Source organism: Callorhinus ursinus, unplaced genomic scaffold (genome assembly GCF_003265705.2).
Source record: "Callorhinus ursinus isolate GAN/ISIS: 27379988/994484 unplaced genomic scaffold, GSC_fseal_2.0 scaffold51, whole genome shotgun sequence".
In the NCBI taxonomy this organism is placed as follows: domain Eukaryota; kingdom Metazoa; phylum Chordata; class Mammalia; order Carnivora; family Otariidae; genus Callorhinus; species Callorhinus ursinus.
Window position 1 is genome coordinate 3,815,508 of NW_027397113.1, and position 18,968 is coordinate 3,834,475.

The window sequence follows — 18,968 nt, forward strand, 5'->3', positions numbered from 1 at the left end:
GGACCTGGTGGTCGGAGGGCTGTCACCATTGGGAATGAATCCAACGTCAAGGCAGGGGTTATCAGATGCAAGAGTCATTTCACTGGAATTTGGAATATAATGATTTGGAGCCACACTGACTACTGTGAGACACAGAGCCGTATTGGTCAGGGAAGCACAAAGGTGGGCAAATGCCACGGGATAATGTGTCAGTCACCCTACGTGCAGCACGTACGTCCACATTGTGGATGTAAGGAGCCCAAGGGTGCCCACGTTTTGTTTTGGTGCCATTTCCAGTATTTTAGAACAAGTCCATTTGCTAATAACATGAACACAGAGAGGCATAAAGATCAGAGGCGCCTTCTGTGGGTACAATCTGTCATTTTGAGGGCCTTTTGCTATCAAGCGTGACTCCCTTCTAATTTTAAAAGATGGTCAGTTGAAGAATTCCAACAGATTATATATTGTTGGAATGGATTTTATCTTAAGATTGTAGGAGGCTGCGGTCCCTACAGAATATTGAAGAAATCAAATGATACCGGATGGTAATGGGGCCAAAAGATGGGCCATGAGCATCTCAGACCTGAGTGGGATCCCCCAAAGGATGGCCGTGCCCTTGACCCAAGCCTAGCTCAAAGAATAGCCAGAAAGCAGAGCGGCTGCGTTTTTTAATGCAATGGTCTGAGGCCCCTGAAACCCCGACTTGGAAGGGGCACTGTTTGGGGGATCATTTAATATCTGCACATTCAGGAAGGCTTAGGGCCACCTCCTACTGGAACACACTTCATAATATGCCAATTGTAACTCTTAATTCTCCCGTAAGAGATTTTCTTTAGGCTTGCATTTGTGCATTTTATATTTTTGGTGAAACTTGCAGGTTAGGTGGGTCTACACGAGCAGGACACCAGAGGTAAATATCGGGCCCTCTTGAGATTTATAATGAGAAGGTCGTGTTCAATGGATTTTCTTTTCAATTCTTTTTTTTAACAGTGATAAAATATACTTTTATTTACTTTGTTGAGTCAGAGGGTCGTAAAAAAATTATTGCTAAAGTAGGTATCAGGCAAACAGAAAGGTGCTTTAGAAGTCCAGTTACCTTGGAGTTTATTTAAATTTACTAAGAGGAAAAGGTCATAATGTTTTCATGCAATACATACTTGGTTCTTTAAATAACAATTGTGACAAATAACAAAGAATTATGGAATGCTGCACTTGTGATCCATACAAAACACCAACATTTTGGATTGTACATAATTTAAAGAAATGTCTCAAACACTTTTTGAAACACTGTAGCAGCCAATACATAGAGGCATGCCTTAGGTGGGCACGGGAATGCAGTTTAGAAAAGAAAGAGAAATATCACACTGGAACTACCCAATTTCTTCAAAATCACTGAGCAAGAAAAGCAGCATTGAACTTCCATACCGATTTTACACAAATTTTGTACAGTACCTTGACTTAAATCCAAGAGCAAAAGTTAAGACTCTCCTCCTCTATTTTTGGCAAACAACTGCATGGTAAACTTAGATGACTTTTCCCCCTGGATTTTACCTGGGAGTGGCCTTTTTAATTTTTTATTTAAAAGAGGGCAGGTTTGGCACTTTTATACTGATGTCACCAATGTTAATATTTCTTGGGATCTCGGGAAGATTCATACTCTTTACAGCTGACACAGCACGGGCTGGAGCTCCCGCTAAGCCAGCCTCAGATTTCTCCAGTTTATTTTGTGTATCAATTTGAGAAACAATCTCATTCATGTTGGTCTCCAATACCATTCCGCCCATCACCATTTCTGCAAGAATATTGTGAACCTAGTCTACATGGAAAATTAAATCCAGTTCACAGACATTTTTTTTTTAATTTTCTTTTTTTTTTTTTTTAAGATTTTATTTATTTGACAGAGAGAGGAAGACGGCTAGAGAGGGAACACAAGCAGGGGGAGTGGGAGAGGGAGAAGCAGGCTTCCCGCAGAGCAGGGAACCCGACATGGGGCTCGATCCCAGGACCCTGGGATCAGGACCTGAGCCGAAGGCAGACGCTTAACGACTGAGCCACTCAGGCGCCCCAGTTCACAGACATTTTCAAAACACTTGTCTAATGTTTCCACAAATACTTGAATTAGATCTAAAATGCCAAGTTCACTTTCTGAAGAATCCACACAGAAGACAAAACATAATGTTGCATAATGTCTATAAATCAGTTTGTTGTCAGATCCTCCAATTAACAATCCCTCCTTCTAGGAAATTACAAACATTTTCATCTCTTAGATACCAAATGGAATGTCTCCCTGATGATTTGCTGTTGTGTATCTTCACTGTAGAGCTGGTAGAACTTGGAGAGCCGCGGCTTCCCGTGGTTGTTGAAGATGAGGATCGCCTTGATCATGGCTGAGCCGGGCCGACCGGGTGGGCGCTGGGGGCCGGGGCGGGGGCGGGCGCGCGAGCCTCTCCTCGGGATCTCGCCGGCGATCCTTCCCCACCCGCCTTTCTTTTCAATTCTTAACGTTGCAGTGGTTCTTCTCATTCTACTGTGTGCAGTAGGACCTCCAGTACAATGTTGACTAGACGCAAATGACAGTGGGAATTTTTGTCAAGTTCTTGTCCTTAATGGACTGTGAATAATTCACCTTTAAAAATAATGTTTGCTGCACATTTTTGGAAGATTTCTTTACCTTTCTTTGGAAGATTTTCTGTACCTAGCTTGATGAGAAATCTTGTTGATTTTGTTTATTTTAAATCATGAATGGATATTGAATTTCATCAAATGTTTGGACCTAGTACCTTGCTCCTAAAGAATGAAATAAAGCAAAGGTGATGAGATCTCATTTTTAAGACTGGATTATAAAGGATTATGAGACACAGAACATTAAAAGGATTGTGCACCATGACTTAATGGGATTTGTCCCAGGAAGGCAAGGGTGATTCAGCATGAGGAATCAATCAATATAATATGCCACGTTAATAAAATAAACAGGAAAAAGCATGATCATATCCTTAGATATAAAAAAAATTTGACAAATTCAACACACTTTCATAGTCAAAACCACTGGGCAAACTAAGAATTGAAAGGAACTTTCTGAACATGATAAGAAGCATTTATGAAAACCCCACAGCTAACTTCATCCTCGGTGGGGAAGGACGGAGAACTTCCCCCTTACAATCAGGAACGAGACAAGGAGGGCTGCTTTCACCGTGGCTGTTCAGTATTTTCCTGAAAGTTTAGCTGGAGTATTTAGGCAAGAAAAAAATAAATAAATAAAAGGCATTCAGATCAGAAAGTAAGAAGTAGAGGTGCCTGGGTGGCTCAGTCGGTTAAGCATCTGCTTTCTGCTTGGGTCATGATCTAGCCTGTGTCTAATAGGGACAAAGACTCCATGCCTGTCGTTTTGACCGCTGATGGTTTTCAAGCCTCCATCCTCCCCCGTGGCCCCCGCATCTGGGCAGCCTGATAAGAAGGCCCATGTGCAGCCCCCATTCCTTGGCACTGGGAGAAGTTTCAAACCAAATTTCAAATTCCAACCATGGAAACCCAAGCCTGCATACTGATCCCACCCCAAGTGTACCCCAAAGTACAATGAAAGCCTGAAGCCACTCTTAGTTTGCTCTGGATTTAACCTGAGCCTTCTCCTTGGGGGATCCTTTTGCTGTTTATTATGTGAGTAATAGATATTATTTCATGTCCATTGGTACCTACGTGTCATTTATCCCAAGATCTGTAAGTCCCTGGGCAGGCGGCTAACCCGGCATGCGGCAAGGGGTGCCAGGCACCCAAGTAAAACACTTGGTGCTGTGAACAGGGTGGCTGGACCATGACCACGAGCGATAGATCTGCACTCAGCTTACTGATCAGAGCAAGCAAGGTCTTGTCTAGAAAAGAGTGCTCTGGGGGCAACAAGGGAGGGCTTGTGATGTGTTAGTGCTGCAGCAGGTCAAGCTGACACACAAAACAGCACCAGGCCAAGGTCAAGGCCTGACTGATTTGACTGGTAAGGACGCAATGAGCTGCAGGATAGATCCTGTAGACGTTCTGTTGCAGGAAGAGAATGGGAGGTGCCAAGGGGCCACTAATTCATAGCAATTCCAAACTCCAGGCTGACAAAATCCAGCACACCAGAGACACTGAACCAGAGGGCCCAGCTAAGCTGCAGCCAGATTCACTTTGATCATAAATGATGGTTATTTTAAGACACTGAGTTTGGGAGGTGGGGGGATTTGTTATGCGGCAGTAGACAGATTTTGATACCCGGCAGTGGAGAGCTGCCATAGCAAAGAGCTAAAAGCAAGAGGGCGGATTTGGAAAGGGCCAGTGGGTGGAGGTTGGAAAGGTTTTTGGATCATGTCAGAGAAAGTCTAAATTGCCTTGAATAGGCTGTTAGTCGAAATCCGGACCTTGAGAGCAGTGTCAGTGGACCTTCCAGCAGGACCTGGAAAAGGAAGTAACAAACATGTTATGGGTTGGTTAAATTTATTCCTAAGTATTTTATTGCTTTGGATGCTATTTTAAATGGAATTGTTTTCTTAATTTCCTTTTGGATAGTTCATTGCTGGTACATAGAAACACAACTGATTTTTAAGTGTTGACTTTGTACTCTGCAACTTTGCTGAAATGGTTTATTGGCCCTAGTAGTGGGTGTATGTGTTATTTGGGATTCTTATATACAGAGTAATATCACCTGTATGACTTCTTACTTTCTTTTTTTTTTTTTAAGATTTTATTTGAGAGAGAGGGAGAGAGGGAGAGAGAGCACAAAGGGAGAGGGAGAAGCAGACTCCCTGTTGAGCAGAGCCCAACACAGGGCTTGATCCCAGGACCCCCAGGTCATGACCCAAGCAGAAAGCAGATGCTTAACCGACTGAGCCACCCAGGCACCTCTACTTCTTACTTTCTGATCTGAATGCCTTTTATTTATTTATTTTTTTCTTGCCTAAATACTCCAGCTAAACTTTCAGGAAAATACTGAACAGCCACGGTGAAAGCAGCCCTCCTTGTCTCGTTCCTGATTGTAAGGGGGAAGTTCTCCGTCCTTCCCCACCGAGGATGAAGTTAGCTGTGGGGTTTTCATAAATGCTTCTTATCATGTTCAGAAAGTTCCTTTCAATTCTTAGTTTGCCCAGTGGTTTTGACTATGAAAGTGTGTTGAATTTGTCAAATTTTTTTTATATCTAAGGATATGATCATGCTTTTTCCTGTTTATTTTATTAACGTGGCATATTATATTGATTGATTCCTCATGCTGAATCACCCTTGCCTTCCTGGGACAAATCCCATTAAGTCATGGTGCACAAACCTTTTAATGTTCTGTGTCTCATAATCCTTTATAATCCAGTCTTAAAAATGAGATCTCATCACCTTTGCTTTATTTCATTCTTTAGGAGCAAGGTACTAGGTCCAAACATTTGATGAAATTCAATATCCATTCATGATTTAAAATAAACAAAATCAACAAGATTTCTCATCAAGCTAGGTACAGAAAATCTTCCAAAGAAAGGTAAAGAAATCTTCCAAAAATGTGCAGCAAACATTATTTTTAAAGGTGAATTATTCACAGTCCATTAAGGACAAGAACTTGACAAAAATTCCCACTGTCATTTGCGTCTAGTCAACATTGTACTGGAGGTCCTACTGCACACAGTAGAATGAGAAGAACCACTGCAACGTAAGAATTGAAAAGAAAGAAACAAATCTGTCAATTTCTACAGATTCTACCTTCATTTACATGAAAACCTCATTATTGTTAGAACCAGTAATGAAAATAAGATTAATACAAAGACATAAATTGCATTCCCATACTCCTACACCCTTTTAGAAAGTATGATTTTTAGAGCAGCAATAAAAACAAGCTACCTAGGTATTCATCTAGCTAAAGATGTGCTAGTGGAAAAATATACAATACTGTATTAAAAGACAGTAATAAAGAGCTAAGCTGGTGGAAAGATATCCATGTTTATGGATGGGAAGATTCATAAAGATGTCACATTCACCAAAGATGATCTATAAATTTAAACACTTCCAATCAAGACCCCAACAGAAGTTTTCACGGAATTTGGTGTGCTGATTCTAATATGTTTATGGAGACCAAATAGGCCAAGAATAAGCCAAGACAACTTAGAAGAAAAACAAGGTAGGGAAATTTACCCTACTAGATTTCAAGACTTTTTATTAAACAATGGTGTTTAAGACAGTATAGCATTGGTATCGGGATCAAGAAATCAATAAATCAATGAAATAGAGTACAGAACACAGAAACAGACTTAGTACAAGTGATTTATCATCCAGCCAGTTGCTAGAACAATGAGTTATATTTATGGGGGGAGAAAAGTTAAATTAGATCTCTACCTCACACAATTCACAAAAGTAAATAAATTCTAAAAGAACTTAAAGTGAAAAGCTGACTTTGGGAAGAAAACACACACATAAACCCAACTTTTTAAATGAACTTAGAGTAGAGAGAAATTTCTTAAATAAGATATAAAAAGCACGAATCTTAAAGTAGAAACAAATTGGACTATATTGTCAATGTCCTCCAGCCAAAGATCAATGAGAACACATTAATCTTTGAACAAGTTGGATTTATTGCTTTTGAGATGGAGAAGGTATCTCAATGAGAGGGTGTTGGAAAAGACTTAGAGGATTTGTGTTTGCGTTGAGTAACTGGAGGGAGGTTTGAAGATGCTGGGCTTTGCTCTCGACCAGGTGCTCTTAGAGCGGGATCTTTCTATGATTGGGTATCTGAACACATTTTATCTATATGGAGTGCAGATGAGCACGAAGGTAAAGCTGCAATTGGCCCACAGCCTCAGTCACACATTATCAGGATGGAGAAACGGTAGGGTGGTTATTGTGGTTCGGACAGTGTTCGTGCCTGTTAGCGTTCAGTCGTGTTTATGGAATGGTCTTGTTTTTGTCTCCATCCATCAGAGCTGCAGAATGTCTTTGATTCTGTTATTCTGTGGACTTGCTCCTGTTCAACAGGAGAGAGCAAGTCCTGGCTGGTCGTGCCATCCCAGCTCCCAGATGTCAAGGCTCGGTCTTCTCTTCTTCAACACTAAATTCAAATCTAATCCACAAGGGGTACCATAAACAGAGTGGGTATACAAGCTGCCAGCTCAGAGAAGATATTCTCAAGATATCTCCTTGGCTGCCAGCCCAGCACAGGAGGAGCTGAGAAGTCCTCACTCCCTCTTAACCACAAGTACAAAACTGAACAAACTGAGGCATCAACAGCACTTCTTGGATTGGTCAGAGAAGTGAAGTCATAGGGCGAACTGCTGCCCCCAGGACTGGCGAGACAGAGGAGTGGATACAGAGAAATACAACTTAAAGAGCAGAAACACACCTATGAAAAGAAACTTCTGCAGGAACCGGTGCCAGGGCAGGAAAACCTGAACTGTGATCAGGGAATTTCTGGAGGCTCAGTGTGGATAACTCCGAGAGTTCAAAAATCCAGGGGGCCCCAGTTATGGGGGGCCCCTCCACACAACTTTCATAGGTTTTAACCTCTAGGAATTCTACTTGATCCTTACAGTGAATATTGGAGAAAAATCCCTTTGTGCTTCCAGCGGGGGGAGGGGAAGAGAACAATTCTGAAATATGCCGAGTTTTCTGTTCTTAACAAGGCCTGCCCTCAGCGGAAATGATTTTTACCAGAGCCTAACCTCTTGGCTTTTACCAGAGCCTACCCCACTTGGAGGAAGGGAAATACACAACTCCAGGCCCCTCTAACCATCCTGTCCCATCTAAGGAGAGAAAAAGTGGAGAAGCTCTCGAGTTCAGGAGAGGGGCACAGGCTCATCAAAAGACTGAGACATAACCACGGGACTGCACCGCGGCCTCCCTTCCATTACGCTTCCCCACATTTCTAAAGGCCTATTTACCACAGTTCCTTCTACCCAGTGCATCATGTCCCCCTTTCGAAAAAAGATTGCAAAGCATACTAAAAGGCAAAAAACAGCCCGAGGAGACTGAACAAGCATCAGAACCGAGTCAGATATGACACGGATGTCGGAATTATCAGACCAGGAATTTTATTTTATTTTACTTTTTTTAAAGATTTTATTCATTTATTCATGAGAGACAGAGGGAGAGAGAGAGAGAAGCAGAGGGAGAAGCAGGCTCCCAAGGAGCAGGGAGCCCAACGCGGGACTCGATCCCAGGACCCTGGGACCATGACCTGAGCCGAAGGCAGACGCTTAACCATCTGAGCCACCCAGGTGCCCAGACCAGGAATTTTAAAAGAGCTATGACTAACATGCTGAGACCTTTAATGGAAAAGGCAGACAACATTCAATAACAGATAGATAATGTAAGCAGAGAGGTGGAAATTTTGAGAAAGAATCAAAATGAAATACTAGAAATCAAAAATATTGTAACAGAAATGAAGGATGCCTTTGAGGGGCTCATTAGCAGCCTGGACATGGCTGAGGAAAGAATCTCTGAGCTTGAAGATATGACATGAGAAACTTCCAAAATAGAAAAGTAGAGAGAAAAAAAGATTGGGCAAAAGAAAAAAAAAAAAAGAACAGAATATCCAAGAACTGTAGGACAATAACAAAAGGTGTAAGATATATGTAATAGAAAAACTAGAAGGAAAATAGAAAAGGAACAGAAATGATATTTTAAGGAGTGATGACTGAGAATTTCTCCAAATTAACATCACACACCAAACCACAGATCCAGGAATCTCAGAGCACACCAAGCAGGATAAATGCAAAAAAAGCTACATCTGGGCATATTACATTCAAACTTTAGAAAATCAAAGATAAAGAAAAAATCTTGGAAGAAATCAGAGGGGGGATACCTTATCTATACTGATCTATAGAGGAACAAAAATAAAAATTATATCTGAACTCTCAGAAACCATGTAAGCAAGAAAAAAGTCAAGTGAAATATTTGGTATTTACCCAAAGGAGTTGAAAACTTGTGTCCACACAAAAACCTTCACATGGATGTGTATAGCAGTTTTATTCATAATTTCCAAAACTTGAAAGCAGCCAAGATGTCCTTCCATAAGTTCTATCCATACGATAAATAAACTATGGTCCACCCAGACAATGGAATATTATTCAGGGCTAAAAAGAAATGAGCTATCAAGCCATGAAAAGACATGGAGGAAACTTAAATGCATATGAGTAAGTGAAAGATGCCAATCTGAAAGGCTGCATACTGTGTGATTCCAGCCATGTGGAATTCCAGAAAAGGAATAACTATGGAAACAGTAAAAAATAAAATAAAATAAAATAAAATAAAATAAAATAAAATAAAATAAGTGGTTGTCAGGGGTTTGGAGTGAAAGAGTGACAAACAGGTGGAGCACAGAGGATTTTAGGAAAGTGAAGTTATTCTTTATGATATTACAATGGTGGGTACATGTTATTATGCATTTGTCAAAACACATAGAATGCCTAAAACTGAGTGGGAAGCCTAGTGTAACTGTAGACTCTGGGGAATGATGATGTGTCAGTGTAGATTCACTGATTTTAACGCCTGTGCCACTCTGATGAGGGATGTTGAGTACATGTGGGGGGGACAAAGGGGTATACAGGAACTATGTGTATTTTTCACTCCATTTTGCTGTGAACCTAGACAGTTCTAGAAAATAAAGTTTATTCGTTACCAAAAAAAACCAGATACACAGCAAAGGGTTACTGTTGTGAATATACAGAATTCCTACAAACCAATAAGACAAAAGAAAAATAACACAGTAGAAAACCACGCAAAAAAAAAAGAAAAGAAAAGAAAGAAAGAACTGATAAGAAGCCCGAAGAGCCCATAAGCAAATAAGACTATGCTCAACCTCAGCAGTAACTGGTAAAATATAAATTACAACAATTGTAAGATGCTGTTACATACACATTGTGTCGGTTTCCTAGGACTGCGGTGACAAATTACACAAACTTGGTGGTTTAGAAACCAGATATTCATTCTCTCACAGTCTGGAGGTCAGAAGTCTGAAATCAGGTATGACAGGACCACGCTCTCTCCAGCGCCTCTAGGGGAGGGTCCTGCCTTACCTCTTCCAACTTCTGGGGGCTCCAGGGGCTCCTTGGCTCATGGCCCGTGGCCACCTCCTCTTCTATCTCAAATCTCTTTCTCTGACGAGAACACTCATCATAGGATTTAGGGCTCCCCTGGCTAATCCAGGATGATCTTATCTCGAGATCCTTAACTTAATTACATCAGTAAAGATCCTCTTCCCACAGAAGATCTCATTCACAGACTCCCAGGGTTAGGGCATGGACGTGTCTTTGTGGGGGGCGGGGGGCGGGCACCGTTCAACCCACTACACTCACTGACAAAAAGCAAAAAGTCTGAGAATACCAAATGTTGTGGAGGATATGGGGCAAGGGGAACTGCCATACAGTGTTAGGGGAAATTTCAATTAGTCAATCTCTTTGGAGGCAACATCCAGACCATGTGTAGCAATACTGGAAAAGTTGAAGATGAACATACCACCTACACATCTTAACAGCCAGATACACACCGAAGAGAAACTCCAAGAGACATATATCTGATGTTACTCACGGCAATGTTTGTAATCACCAAAAAGGGAGCACTCTCTAAATATCCACCATACGGATTTTGGAGGAACACCATTCAGTCCACAGGAGTCTGTCAAATCTCAATGGAAGGTCAGAGCCAAACCTCCAAGGCCTCAACCAGAGCCGCTGTTCTGTCCTCAGATTTGTCACGCCCAACTGCCTCCCTCTCCCACTCTGGCTGCTGTTACATCATGGAAAACCCAGAAATCCCCAGAGGAAATCCGTCCCTCATTCTCCGCCCCCAACTCTGTGAGCCCTCACCCCACATCCGCATGCCCTGCCCCTCTACCTTCCGCCGACAAGGGCTCCCCACCTGGTTCATCCCCGTAAACACCCATATGTACCCCCTGGATCCGCCCACGCTCAACCCAACCCACCCCTCAGCCACCACCCATTCTTGGCTTCCTTATAGGAGCAGAACTCCTGGAGAGAATCATCTAGGGGCGCCTGGGTGGCTCAGGGAGTTAAGCGTCTGCCTTCCCGTGGCTGTACCCATCCAAGGATGTGCTGGGCCTGTCCCCCCGCCCTCCCCCTGCTCTGTGTCACCGATGTGCGGGTGCGTGGGGCTTCCTCTTGTCCTGGGGGGTTTTCACTGGTATCCCGTCTGCCCGGAATGGACACTCTTCCCTCCCAGCTGCGGATGTCTGGCGGGGAAGGACTCTGCCCTGGAACTGCGGGAGGAAGCATGACCCTGATTTGGGACTTCTGGCCTCCAGAGCCCTGAGACAATACATTTCTGCTGTCCTCAGCCACCACGTCTGTGGCCCTTTGTTAGAGCAGCCGCGGGAAACTGGTAAAGTAGGGCAGCAAAGACGGCTTACAACGGTCTTCTTTTACGTTTTGCCAGTCCCCACGGAGGTGGAGCTATTCGGGCTTCTTGGTTCCGTTTCGTTTCGTTAAGGTACAATTCAGCCATCTGAAGTGCGTATCACCCAATGGTTGGGGGGCGGGAGGCCTCCTCAGCTGCCACCCCCACCCTCTGCTCTTAGATGGGCCTTGCCAGCCCTGAAGCTCCCTTCCCAGTGTCCTAACAGCACACTGCCATCTCGGGATCGGGCCCAGACTCAGGCCTGGGGGCTGTGGGTGGTGGCGGCTCCTGCTCAGCTGACTCCAGTCACAGCCAAGGATGATCTCAGGACACCCGGTGGGTTCGCCCACGCTCTGCCCACAGCCCGCCGCAGCCGGCGGCCTTGGTCAGACCCGACAGAACTCAGGGCTGGTGGAGGGACGGGGTCAGACAACTGGTGAGAGATGGCGACAGCGCCTGGGCTCGGGCTTCTGCTTCCCAGGACTTACTGTGTGCTCAACAAGGACCGGAGGAAATATCGGTAGCCAACATTTAGGAGCAGTGACCCATCTTGTCTATTCTTGTATCTTCCTGCGTGATCCCTCTCAAGGACTGTGTCGCTCACTGTTGTTACCCGGAGAGGCTCAGAGAGGTTAAGTAACTTGCCCAGGGTCCTGCCGCAAATGAGAGAAGAAATGGGCCCTGCAGGTGCCCCACGCACCCAGGCTCTCTGCAGTGGCAATGGCCCCTTCCTCTGCCCCGAGGATGTCTGTCGGACATATTCAGAGAGGGGAAATAAAGGACCCCTTGTGGTGTGCAGATGGAGGGGGTGGTGGACATGAAGAGTTGGTGCAGGGACCTGGGTGGGCCATAAAACTCTGCTGGCTGAGGGCTTCCTGGACAAGGCAGCATTTGCTGCCAGGATCCCACTGATATTTTATCGTGTAACCCCCTGGGGATTTTTCTCCTCAGATAACTCCCTGCCAGCCCCTGTCAGCACATCCAGAACAGCCTGGAATTCCCAGGCCTGTTCTCTATCCGGCTGCAGCCAACCCCTGGCCCCGCCTGGGGAATGTTTTAGAGCCTTGAAGTAGGAGGCAGCTTCTGCTAAGTCGCCCCCCCCAGGGCCACTCCACTGCCAGGCATGGGCCTGGGGGTCTGGTGGGCGCCGGGGGGACTGGCAGTGAGACGGGGGATAGGAGCAGAGTCAGTGCCTCTGGAAGCAGAATGTCAGGCAAAGAAGGCAAAAGGTGCAGCAAGGGATCCAGGGTCTGAGCCCACACTCGGGGTTTGTGGGGCCCGGGAGTCTCCGGAGTGAAATGGGCAGGGGGGGCGCAGGGCCAGGAGCCAGGCACCGGGGGCTGCCTCTGCTCAGGGAGGTAGGCACTGCCCTACTCTGGATGTGCCTGGATTTCACATTCCACTTGTGACACACAGATCCTGGGAGCACCCTTGGAGGAACCCTCCCTCTGGGCCTGGGGGTGGGGGTGGGGACAGACCCCATCCTCTCTCAAGGAGCTCCTAGGCTGGGGGAGGAGGCAGCATGTGGACAGACTAGGACCAGCCAGATGTCACCAGGGCTGTGATGGGGACGGCTGGGGAGTCGGGAGAGGAAAAGGGGGAGCTGCTTGGGAGGCAAAGCCGGAGCTGAGTCTTTGGTTTATGGTTGTAAAAGAGACACTTACTATTTTCTGCTTCTGAAAGTATTGCAGTCTCACTGTGGAACCTCTGGAAGCTAGAGAAAGACGCTAGCAAGTCACTTAAAGAAGCACAGGGTACACACACTGGTGCAGGGCTCACCGCTGGTGGGGCGAGCAGCTGTGGGCCACATGGACTGGGACCCAAGCCACCATACAGCAGCCCCGAGGAGGGTAAATCAGGTCCCCTCCCCCAGCACCGGGGGTAATAATCAGACCAGCTGGGTTTCCTGTCTAGCCTATGCTCCCTGGCGTGCCCACCGCCCACGGACTGAGCCCCAGTGCCCTGTGTGAAAGCTCTGCCTAGCTGTGCCTCGTTTCTCAAAACCTGGCTACATGCCAGTCCCTCTGTCCAGAACCCCGGCCCTCCAAGAGCCTGCCCCTGCCCCTCTCCCGCCGCAGCTGGAGCCTGCTGGTGGGGTCCTCACTGACCTCGAAGAGCCTGTGACCCACCGATCCGTTTGTGAATTGTTTTCAGTGTCATTGTTCCTCCATGTTTAGACCGCGAGGTCCGGGGGCGACTGGCCAAGTTGGCCATGTCACCTACATGGCCCAGGCCCAGCTGAAGCCTGCCCTGGTAAACAACCAGATCAGCAAGCCCTGGGTCTTTGCTCACCTGCAGTGGGCAGGCAAGGAGGCACCTTGGATGAGAAGCAGGAACCAGCTGGCCAGCTCCATCCCCTCTGGGCACGCCCCCGCCCAGCTCTGCTTTCCCTTTTATTGGGTAAGAGTGGGGCTGGGCCTGGGGATCTGGCCGTGGAAAAGCTGAGTCTGAGGTTGTCCCCAGACACTACCAGTGTGTGCACACTGAGGACACACCTCACCTGGGAAAGGTATGACTGAGCTGGGGCCAGGGTCTTGGGATGGACATCAGGACACCTGGGTGCCATAACTCATCCCAGACTCTTCCATTCTGGGCCTTATTCAGGGCTGAGGCCTTTGGCCCTAGAGAGGTACTAGGGAGCCACGGACAAAGTTAGAGCAGGGCTGATAGGACCGGGAGCTGTTTGAACCCCAGGCAGGGAGAGCTGGATGAAGGAGGGTGATGCTGGCCTTCCAGGCAGAGCTTCAGGGCAGTGCTCCAGGTGCTCCGGGTCAACTCTGGGGCTGAGGATGGGTGGTGCCAGTGGCCCACTCAGGCCTCCTCCTCCAGGAAGTGCTCAGAAGGAAATGGCAGGGACCCATGTGTTGGAGGGGTGCAGGGCCAGCTGTCCCCCGGCACTCTGGGGTTACACTCTGGGTTTACACGCGAGTCCTTGTAGCAGTGTCCGTGAGCCCATAGCGGTACAGCCAGGGGCGCGGGGGAGAATGCCCATGAAGGTGGAGAGCCCCGGCCCACGCTGCCCTCTCCCTGCAGGATGGACCCCTTCGCGGACACCCTGCGGCGGCTGCGGGAGGCCTTCGGCTCAGGGCGGACGAGGCCAGCTGAGTTCCGGGCGGAGCAGCTCAAGGGCCTGGGCCGCTTCCTGCGGGACAACAAGCAGCTTCTGCAGGAGGCGCTGTTGCAGGACCTGCACAAGGTGGGCGGAGCTGAGGGGGCTGGGGAGGCGGGGGGGGGGGGGGGGGGTGGGGGGGGGCTGGGGAGGCGGGGCTGGGGGGGACACGCGGAATGGGGGCCACAGCTTCCTCCCTGAGGGGGGCACTAAGCACCCGGCAAACCCCAGCCCCTGGGGGTGCCCCTAATTCATTCCTGTTTATTTCACAGGACTTCCCTGGCATGCAGTGTGTGCCAGCCTTAACCCATCCAAACCTGTGAGGCACGGCCCCCATGTTACTGAGGGGGAAACTGAGGTGCATGGGGGTTAAGACACTTGCCCGAGGTCCCGCAGCTAGGAAGTGGCAGAGCAGGAGCCGGAGCCCAGGTCACCTGTCCTGGGGCCCTCCGCACTGCTCACTGTGCTGTTCCCAGGGGCCCGGCTGTGCTACCTCTGGAGGCTGTCTCCATAACCCCGGGGCTGGGACTCTTGGGGATCCCAAGCACTAGATCCCCTCCCTGCCGGGGCCCAGGCCTGACCCCTGAATTCTCTCTCCGCTGCAGTCAGTCTTTGAGGCAGAGCTGTCTGAGCTCATCATATGCCAGAACGAGGTTGACCTGGCGCTCAAGAACCTACACACTTGGATGAAGGATGAGCCCGTGGCCAAGAGCCTGGTGAGCGGCTGCCGGGGGTGGGGGCAGGGCCCAGCAGCAGCTCCAGCCCAGGCCTCTTCACCACCTCCGACCCACCGCCAGTCTCTGACTTCCTTGGGACCCATTTCCTCATGAGGACTCCAGTCCTCCCCTCGAGGACCCTGGGGGGCAGCTTTGGGGTGATTCCCCTGCCACGCCTTACCACGCGTCCTGCACTACAGTTGGTGAAGCTGGACTCGGTCTTCGTCCGGAAGGAGCCCTTGGGCCTCGTGCTCATCATTGCCCCCTGGAACTACCCTGTGTACCTGACCCTGGTGCCGCTAGTGGGTGCCCTTGCTGCAGGTGAGGAGAGAGTTCTGAGTCCCATGCCCAATAGCCCTTCCCAAAAGGGGCCCCCAGAATTCCATTTATGTGGTATCCCCAGTCTCTGGCACGTTCCTTGCATCTCTGCCCTGGGTGTGTGTGGGGGCACTGGCATCTCCCCCATGACATCCCCATCTGTCCCTGCAGGGAACTGCGTGGTGCTGAAGCCATCAGAATTAAGTAAGGGCACAGAGAAGGTCCTGGCTAAGGTCCTGCCCCAATACTTGGACCAGGTGAGGATGGCCCCACCCCATGAGCCCCCAGCGTCCCCCACCCCCCCACCCCTGTCAGCTGGGGAGGGCCAGCTGTCCCCTGGGCCTGCAGTGTCCCTTGAACCACCTGCCCCGCCTTGCAGAGCTGCTTTGCCGTGGTCCTGGGAGGGCCCCAGGAAACCCGGCAGCTGCTGGAGCACAAGTTCGACTATGTCTTCTTCACTGGTGAGAGTCGCTTCAACCAGGGTGTGTGTTGGGGCGGGGGGGGGGAGGCTGTGGAGAGAGGAGCTGGTGACCAGCAGTGGTGAGCATCCCAGATGGCAGTCAGCCCCTGGGCCTTAGAGGGTGGAATGCTGGGGCAGCAGGGCCTGGGACAGATCCCGGCAGACAACGTACAATGGGCCAGAAGAGGTGGTGCCTGGACCATCCCACCAGGGCTGGTTGAACATGGGCAGTCAACTCCCATACCCCAGGGAACCCCCGAGTGGGCAGGATCGTCATGGCTGCCGCCGCCAAGCACCTGACACCCGTCACGCTGGAGCTGGGGGGCAAGAACCCCTGCTACGTGGACGACGACTGCGACCCCCAGACCGTGGCCAACCGCGTGGCCTGGTTCCGCTACTTCAACAGCGGCCAGACCTGCGTGGCCCCCGACTACGTCCTGTGCAGCCCGGACACGCAGGAGCGGCTGCTGCCCGCCCTGCAGAGGGCCATCACCCGCTTCTACGGCGAGGACCCCCGGAGCTCCCCGAGCCTGGGCCGCATCATCAGCGAGAAGCACTTCCGGCGGCTCCGGGGCCTGCTGGGCTGCGGCCGCGTGGTCATCGGCGGCCAGAGCGACGAGAGCGACCGCTACATCGGTGAGTCCGCCCTGCCGCCACCGTGGCCGCCCTGCCAAGGCCCTTCCGGGACGCGGGGCCCGCCTGGGCCGCGAGCCTGGGCCCCGCCCCCTCGGCGCCCCGCCCCCGCCCCCTCGGCGCCCCGCCCCGAGGCTCCCTGAGCTGGACCGCCGAGCCCAGGCTGGGCCCCTGCCTCCCTGACCTCCGCTCCACCTCGGCCCCCGCCGGGGCCGGAGAAGCCCTCACCGGCCTTCCCGGGGGCTGCGGGGATGCTCCCTTCCCCAGAAGGCCCCTGAGCCCTGCCCGTGCCCCCCCTGCCCTGCCCGGCCCCAGGGCTGAGCCGTCCCCTGTGCCCGCAGCCCCCACGGTGCTGGTGGACGTGCAGGAGACCGAGCCGGTGATGCAGGAGGAGATCTTCGGCCCCATCCTGCCCATCGTGAACGTGAGGAGCCTGGACGAGGCCATCGACTTCATCAACCGTCGGGAGAAGCCCCTGGCCCTGTATGCCTTCTCCAACAGCAATCAGGTGGGGGTGCTCTGGCAGGGCTGGGACAAGAGAGGGGCTGAAAAAGGTGCAGACCTGTGACCTTCCCTTTGACAGCCCACGGTGGGAGGGTTAGGGCAACATCATCCAGACAGCGGTTCCCTGAACAAGGACTCCTGCCAGAGGGGGCTTGGGCAAGGCCAAAAGACTGTCAGATGTGTGGCTGTGGCAGCTTCCACCAAGAGAAAAGGTGCCTTTTTCCACCCAGAGAGCCCGGTCTTCCTAAACCAAGCAAAGGCCCTGTATGGGCAAGCAGATGCCCCGGAGGGGGGAGGGGGCAGAGCCAAGCCAGGACCCGACAGGCAGAGCCAGGCTGGCCACGGTGGGGCCTGTGCCCTGCTGGTGCTGTCTCCCCTTCCTGCCACGGGCTCCCCTCTGTGTGGAAAGTGCTCACAGGGGAGACATCTCAGTAGAGGATGGGAACAGGGGAGGCTCCTCTGCTTCCCATGGAATGGTTGGGGACCCAAGTTCTCTTTACTGATGACCAGCCCACCACCAGGCCTCTCCCACCTCCCCCCAGGTAGTGACCCAGATGCTGGATCGGACCAGCAGCGGCATTTTTGGAGGCAACCAGGGCTTCGTTCACCTGATTCTGCCGTCCCTGCCGCTGGGGGGAGTCGGTGAGCCCTGCCCTCCTCCACTCTCCAGCCCCCACCCCCGGGGTTGGTACTGCCATCCTGGAAGGGCCCAGTTTTGCCTTCACCCTCTGTTCTACCTTGATCCAGGCCCTGGGCCTCTAAAGGCCTCAGTTTACCTATCTGCAAAATGGCTTTTAGAGTGGCTTGGCTTTCCCTGAGCACCGCGCCAGCTGTGGGCTCCCGCCTGGGCAGTGAGCTGCTGCGAAGGCTGGCTGGGCTGCCTGCCTCAGGCCCTCACCTCCGTGCCCATGCAGGTAACAGTGGCATGGGAAGATACCGTGGCAAGTTCTCCTTCGACACCTTCTCCCATCACCGTGCCAGTCTGCTCTCTCCCTCCGGCCTGGAGAAGCTCAATGAACTCTACTACCCGCCCTACACTGCCAGCAGGCAGCAGCTGATAGGCTGGGCCTTGGGCTCCCACAGCTGCACCCTTCTCTGAGCTCCCCCTGCACCTGCAGCGTCCTAACACCACCACCCCTCTGTCCTGCTACTGCCCAGGTGTTCAGTGGTCCCTGAAAGGTGGGGGGTCCTGTCCGGGAGTGCAAAGATCCTGCTCTTGGGGCTTTGTCTCAACAGCTCCTGGCTGGGCAGGACCTCTGGGCCACTGGTCCCGCCACTTTCAGGGCCAAAGTCCCCTCTGCAGCCCCCTGACAGACTCACTGACCCGACCCTCTGTTTGGATATGTCTGATGATGGAGCTCTTGTGGTTAGAAAGGACCCCTTGTGGGGCGCCTGGGTGGCTCAGTTGGTTAAGTGACTGCCTTCGGCTCACTCAGGTCATGATCCTGGAGTCCCGGGATCGAGTCCCGCATCGGGCTCCCTGCTCAGCGGGGAGTCTGCTTCTCCCTCTGAACCTCTTCCCTCTCATGCTCTCTACCTCTCATTCTCTCTCTCTCAAATAAATATAAATAAAATCTTAAAAAAAAAAAAGAAAGGACCCCTTGTATCAGATCTATAATTAGGTTCCCAGAATACAGTGCCATGTCTTTTCTTTTTTTAATAGCAAGGGAGGGGATGGGGAGCCTGGGTGGGGAGGCAGCCCATGGGTGGGGGGCTGCTGGGGAGGGACCTAACGTCGGGCTTGGGCCAAAACTGTAGTGCTGCCTGTGGCCACCGCCAACTCCAACTCCCTGACCTGGGCTGCTGTCAGGAGGACCCCCAAAATACAGAGTGATTTCTAGCAGCTCCATTCACACCTGGTTTGGGGAGCTGGGTTTGTCTGATCTGAAGTGATCTGATCTTG

The 18,968-nt window shown here is 50.5% G+C and overlaps 1 protein-coding gene and 1 pseudogene across 2 annotated transcripts; one reads left to right on the top strand and one right to left on the bottom strand.

The window, feature by feature from the left end:
* Positions 1-962: 962 nt before the first annotated feature.
* Positions 963-2,456, bottom strand: LOC112829453 (AP-3 complex subunit sigma-1-like; annotated as a pseudogene).
* Positions 2,457-13,760: 11,304 nt separating this feature from the next.
* Positions 13,761-18,616, top strand: ALDH3B2 (aldehyde dehydrogenase 3 family member B2). 2 transcript variants are annotated; one of them, XM_025878675.2, is made up of 10 exons: positions 13,761-13,834; positions 14,359-14,521; positions 15,040-15,150; positions 15,351-15,471; positions 15,640-15,725; positions 15,848-15,929; positions 16,178-16,564; positions 16,903-17,069; positions 17,608-17,707; positions 17,980-18,616. In XM_025878675.2, the coding sequence occupies exons 2-10, from the start codon at positions 14,360-14,362 to the stop codon at positions 18,162-18,164; spliced, it is 1,401 nt and encodes a 466-aa protein (XP_025734460.1). In that variant the 5' UTR covers positions 13,761-13,834; position 14,359; the 3' UTR covers positions 18,165-18,616. The 2 variants fall into 2 exon arrangements, with proteins under 2 accessions (XP_025734460.1, XP_073739488.1); XM_073883387.1 differs by lacking the exons at positions 13,761-13,834; positions 17,608-17,707 and having other exon boundaries at positions 14,231-14,521.
* Positions 18,617-18,968: the final 352 nt, after the last annotated feature.

Coding starts and splice junctions, on each gene's coding strand:
- ALDH3B2 (XM_025878675.2), top strand. CDS start 14,360: ATGGACCCCTTCGCGGACACCCTGCGGCGGCTGCGGGAGGCCTTCGGC. Junction 15,726..15,847: donor TGCCCCAATACTTGGACCAG/GTGAGGATGGCC, acceptor CCCGCCTTGCAG/AGCTGCTTTGCCGTGGTCCT. Junction 17,070..17,607: donor CCTTCTCCAACAGCAATCAG/GTGGGGGTGCTC, acceptor ACCTCCCCCCAG/GTAGTGACCCAGATGCTGGA.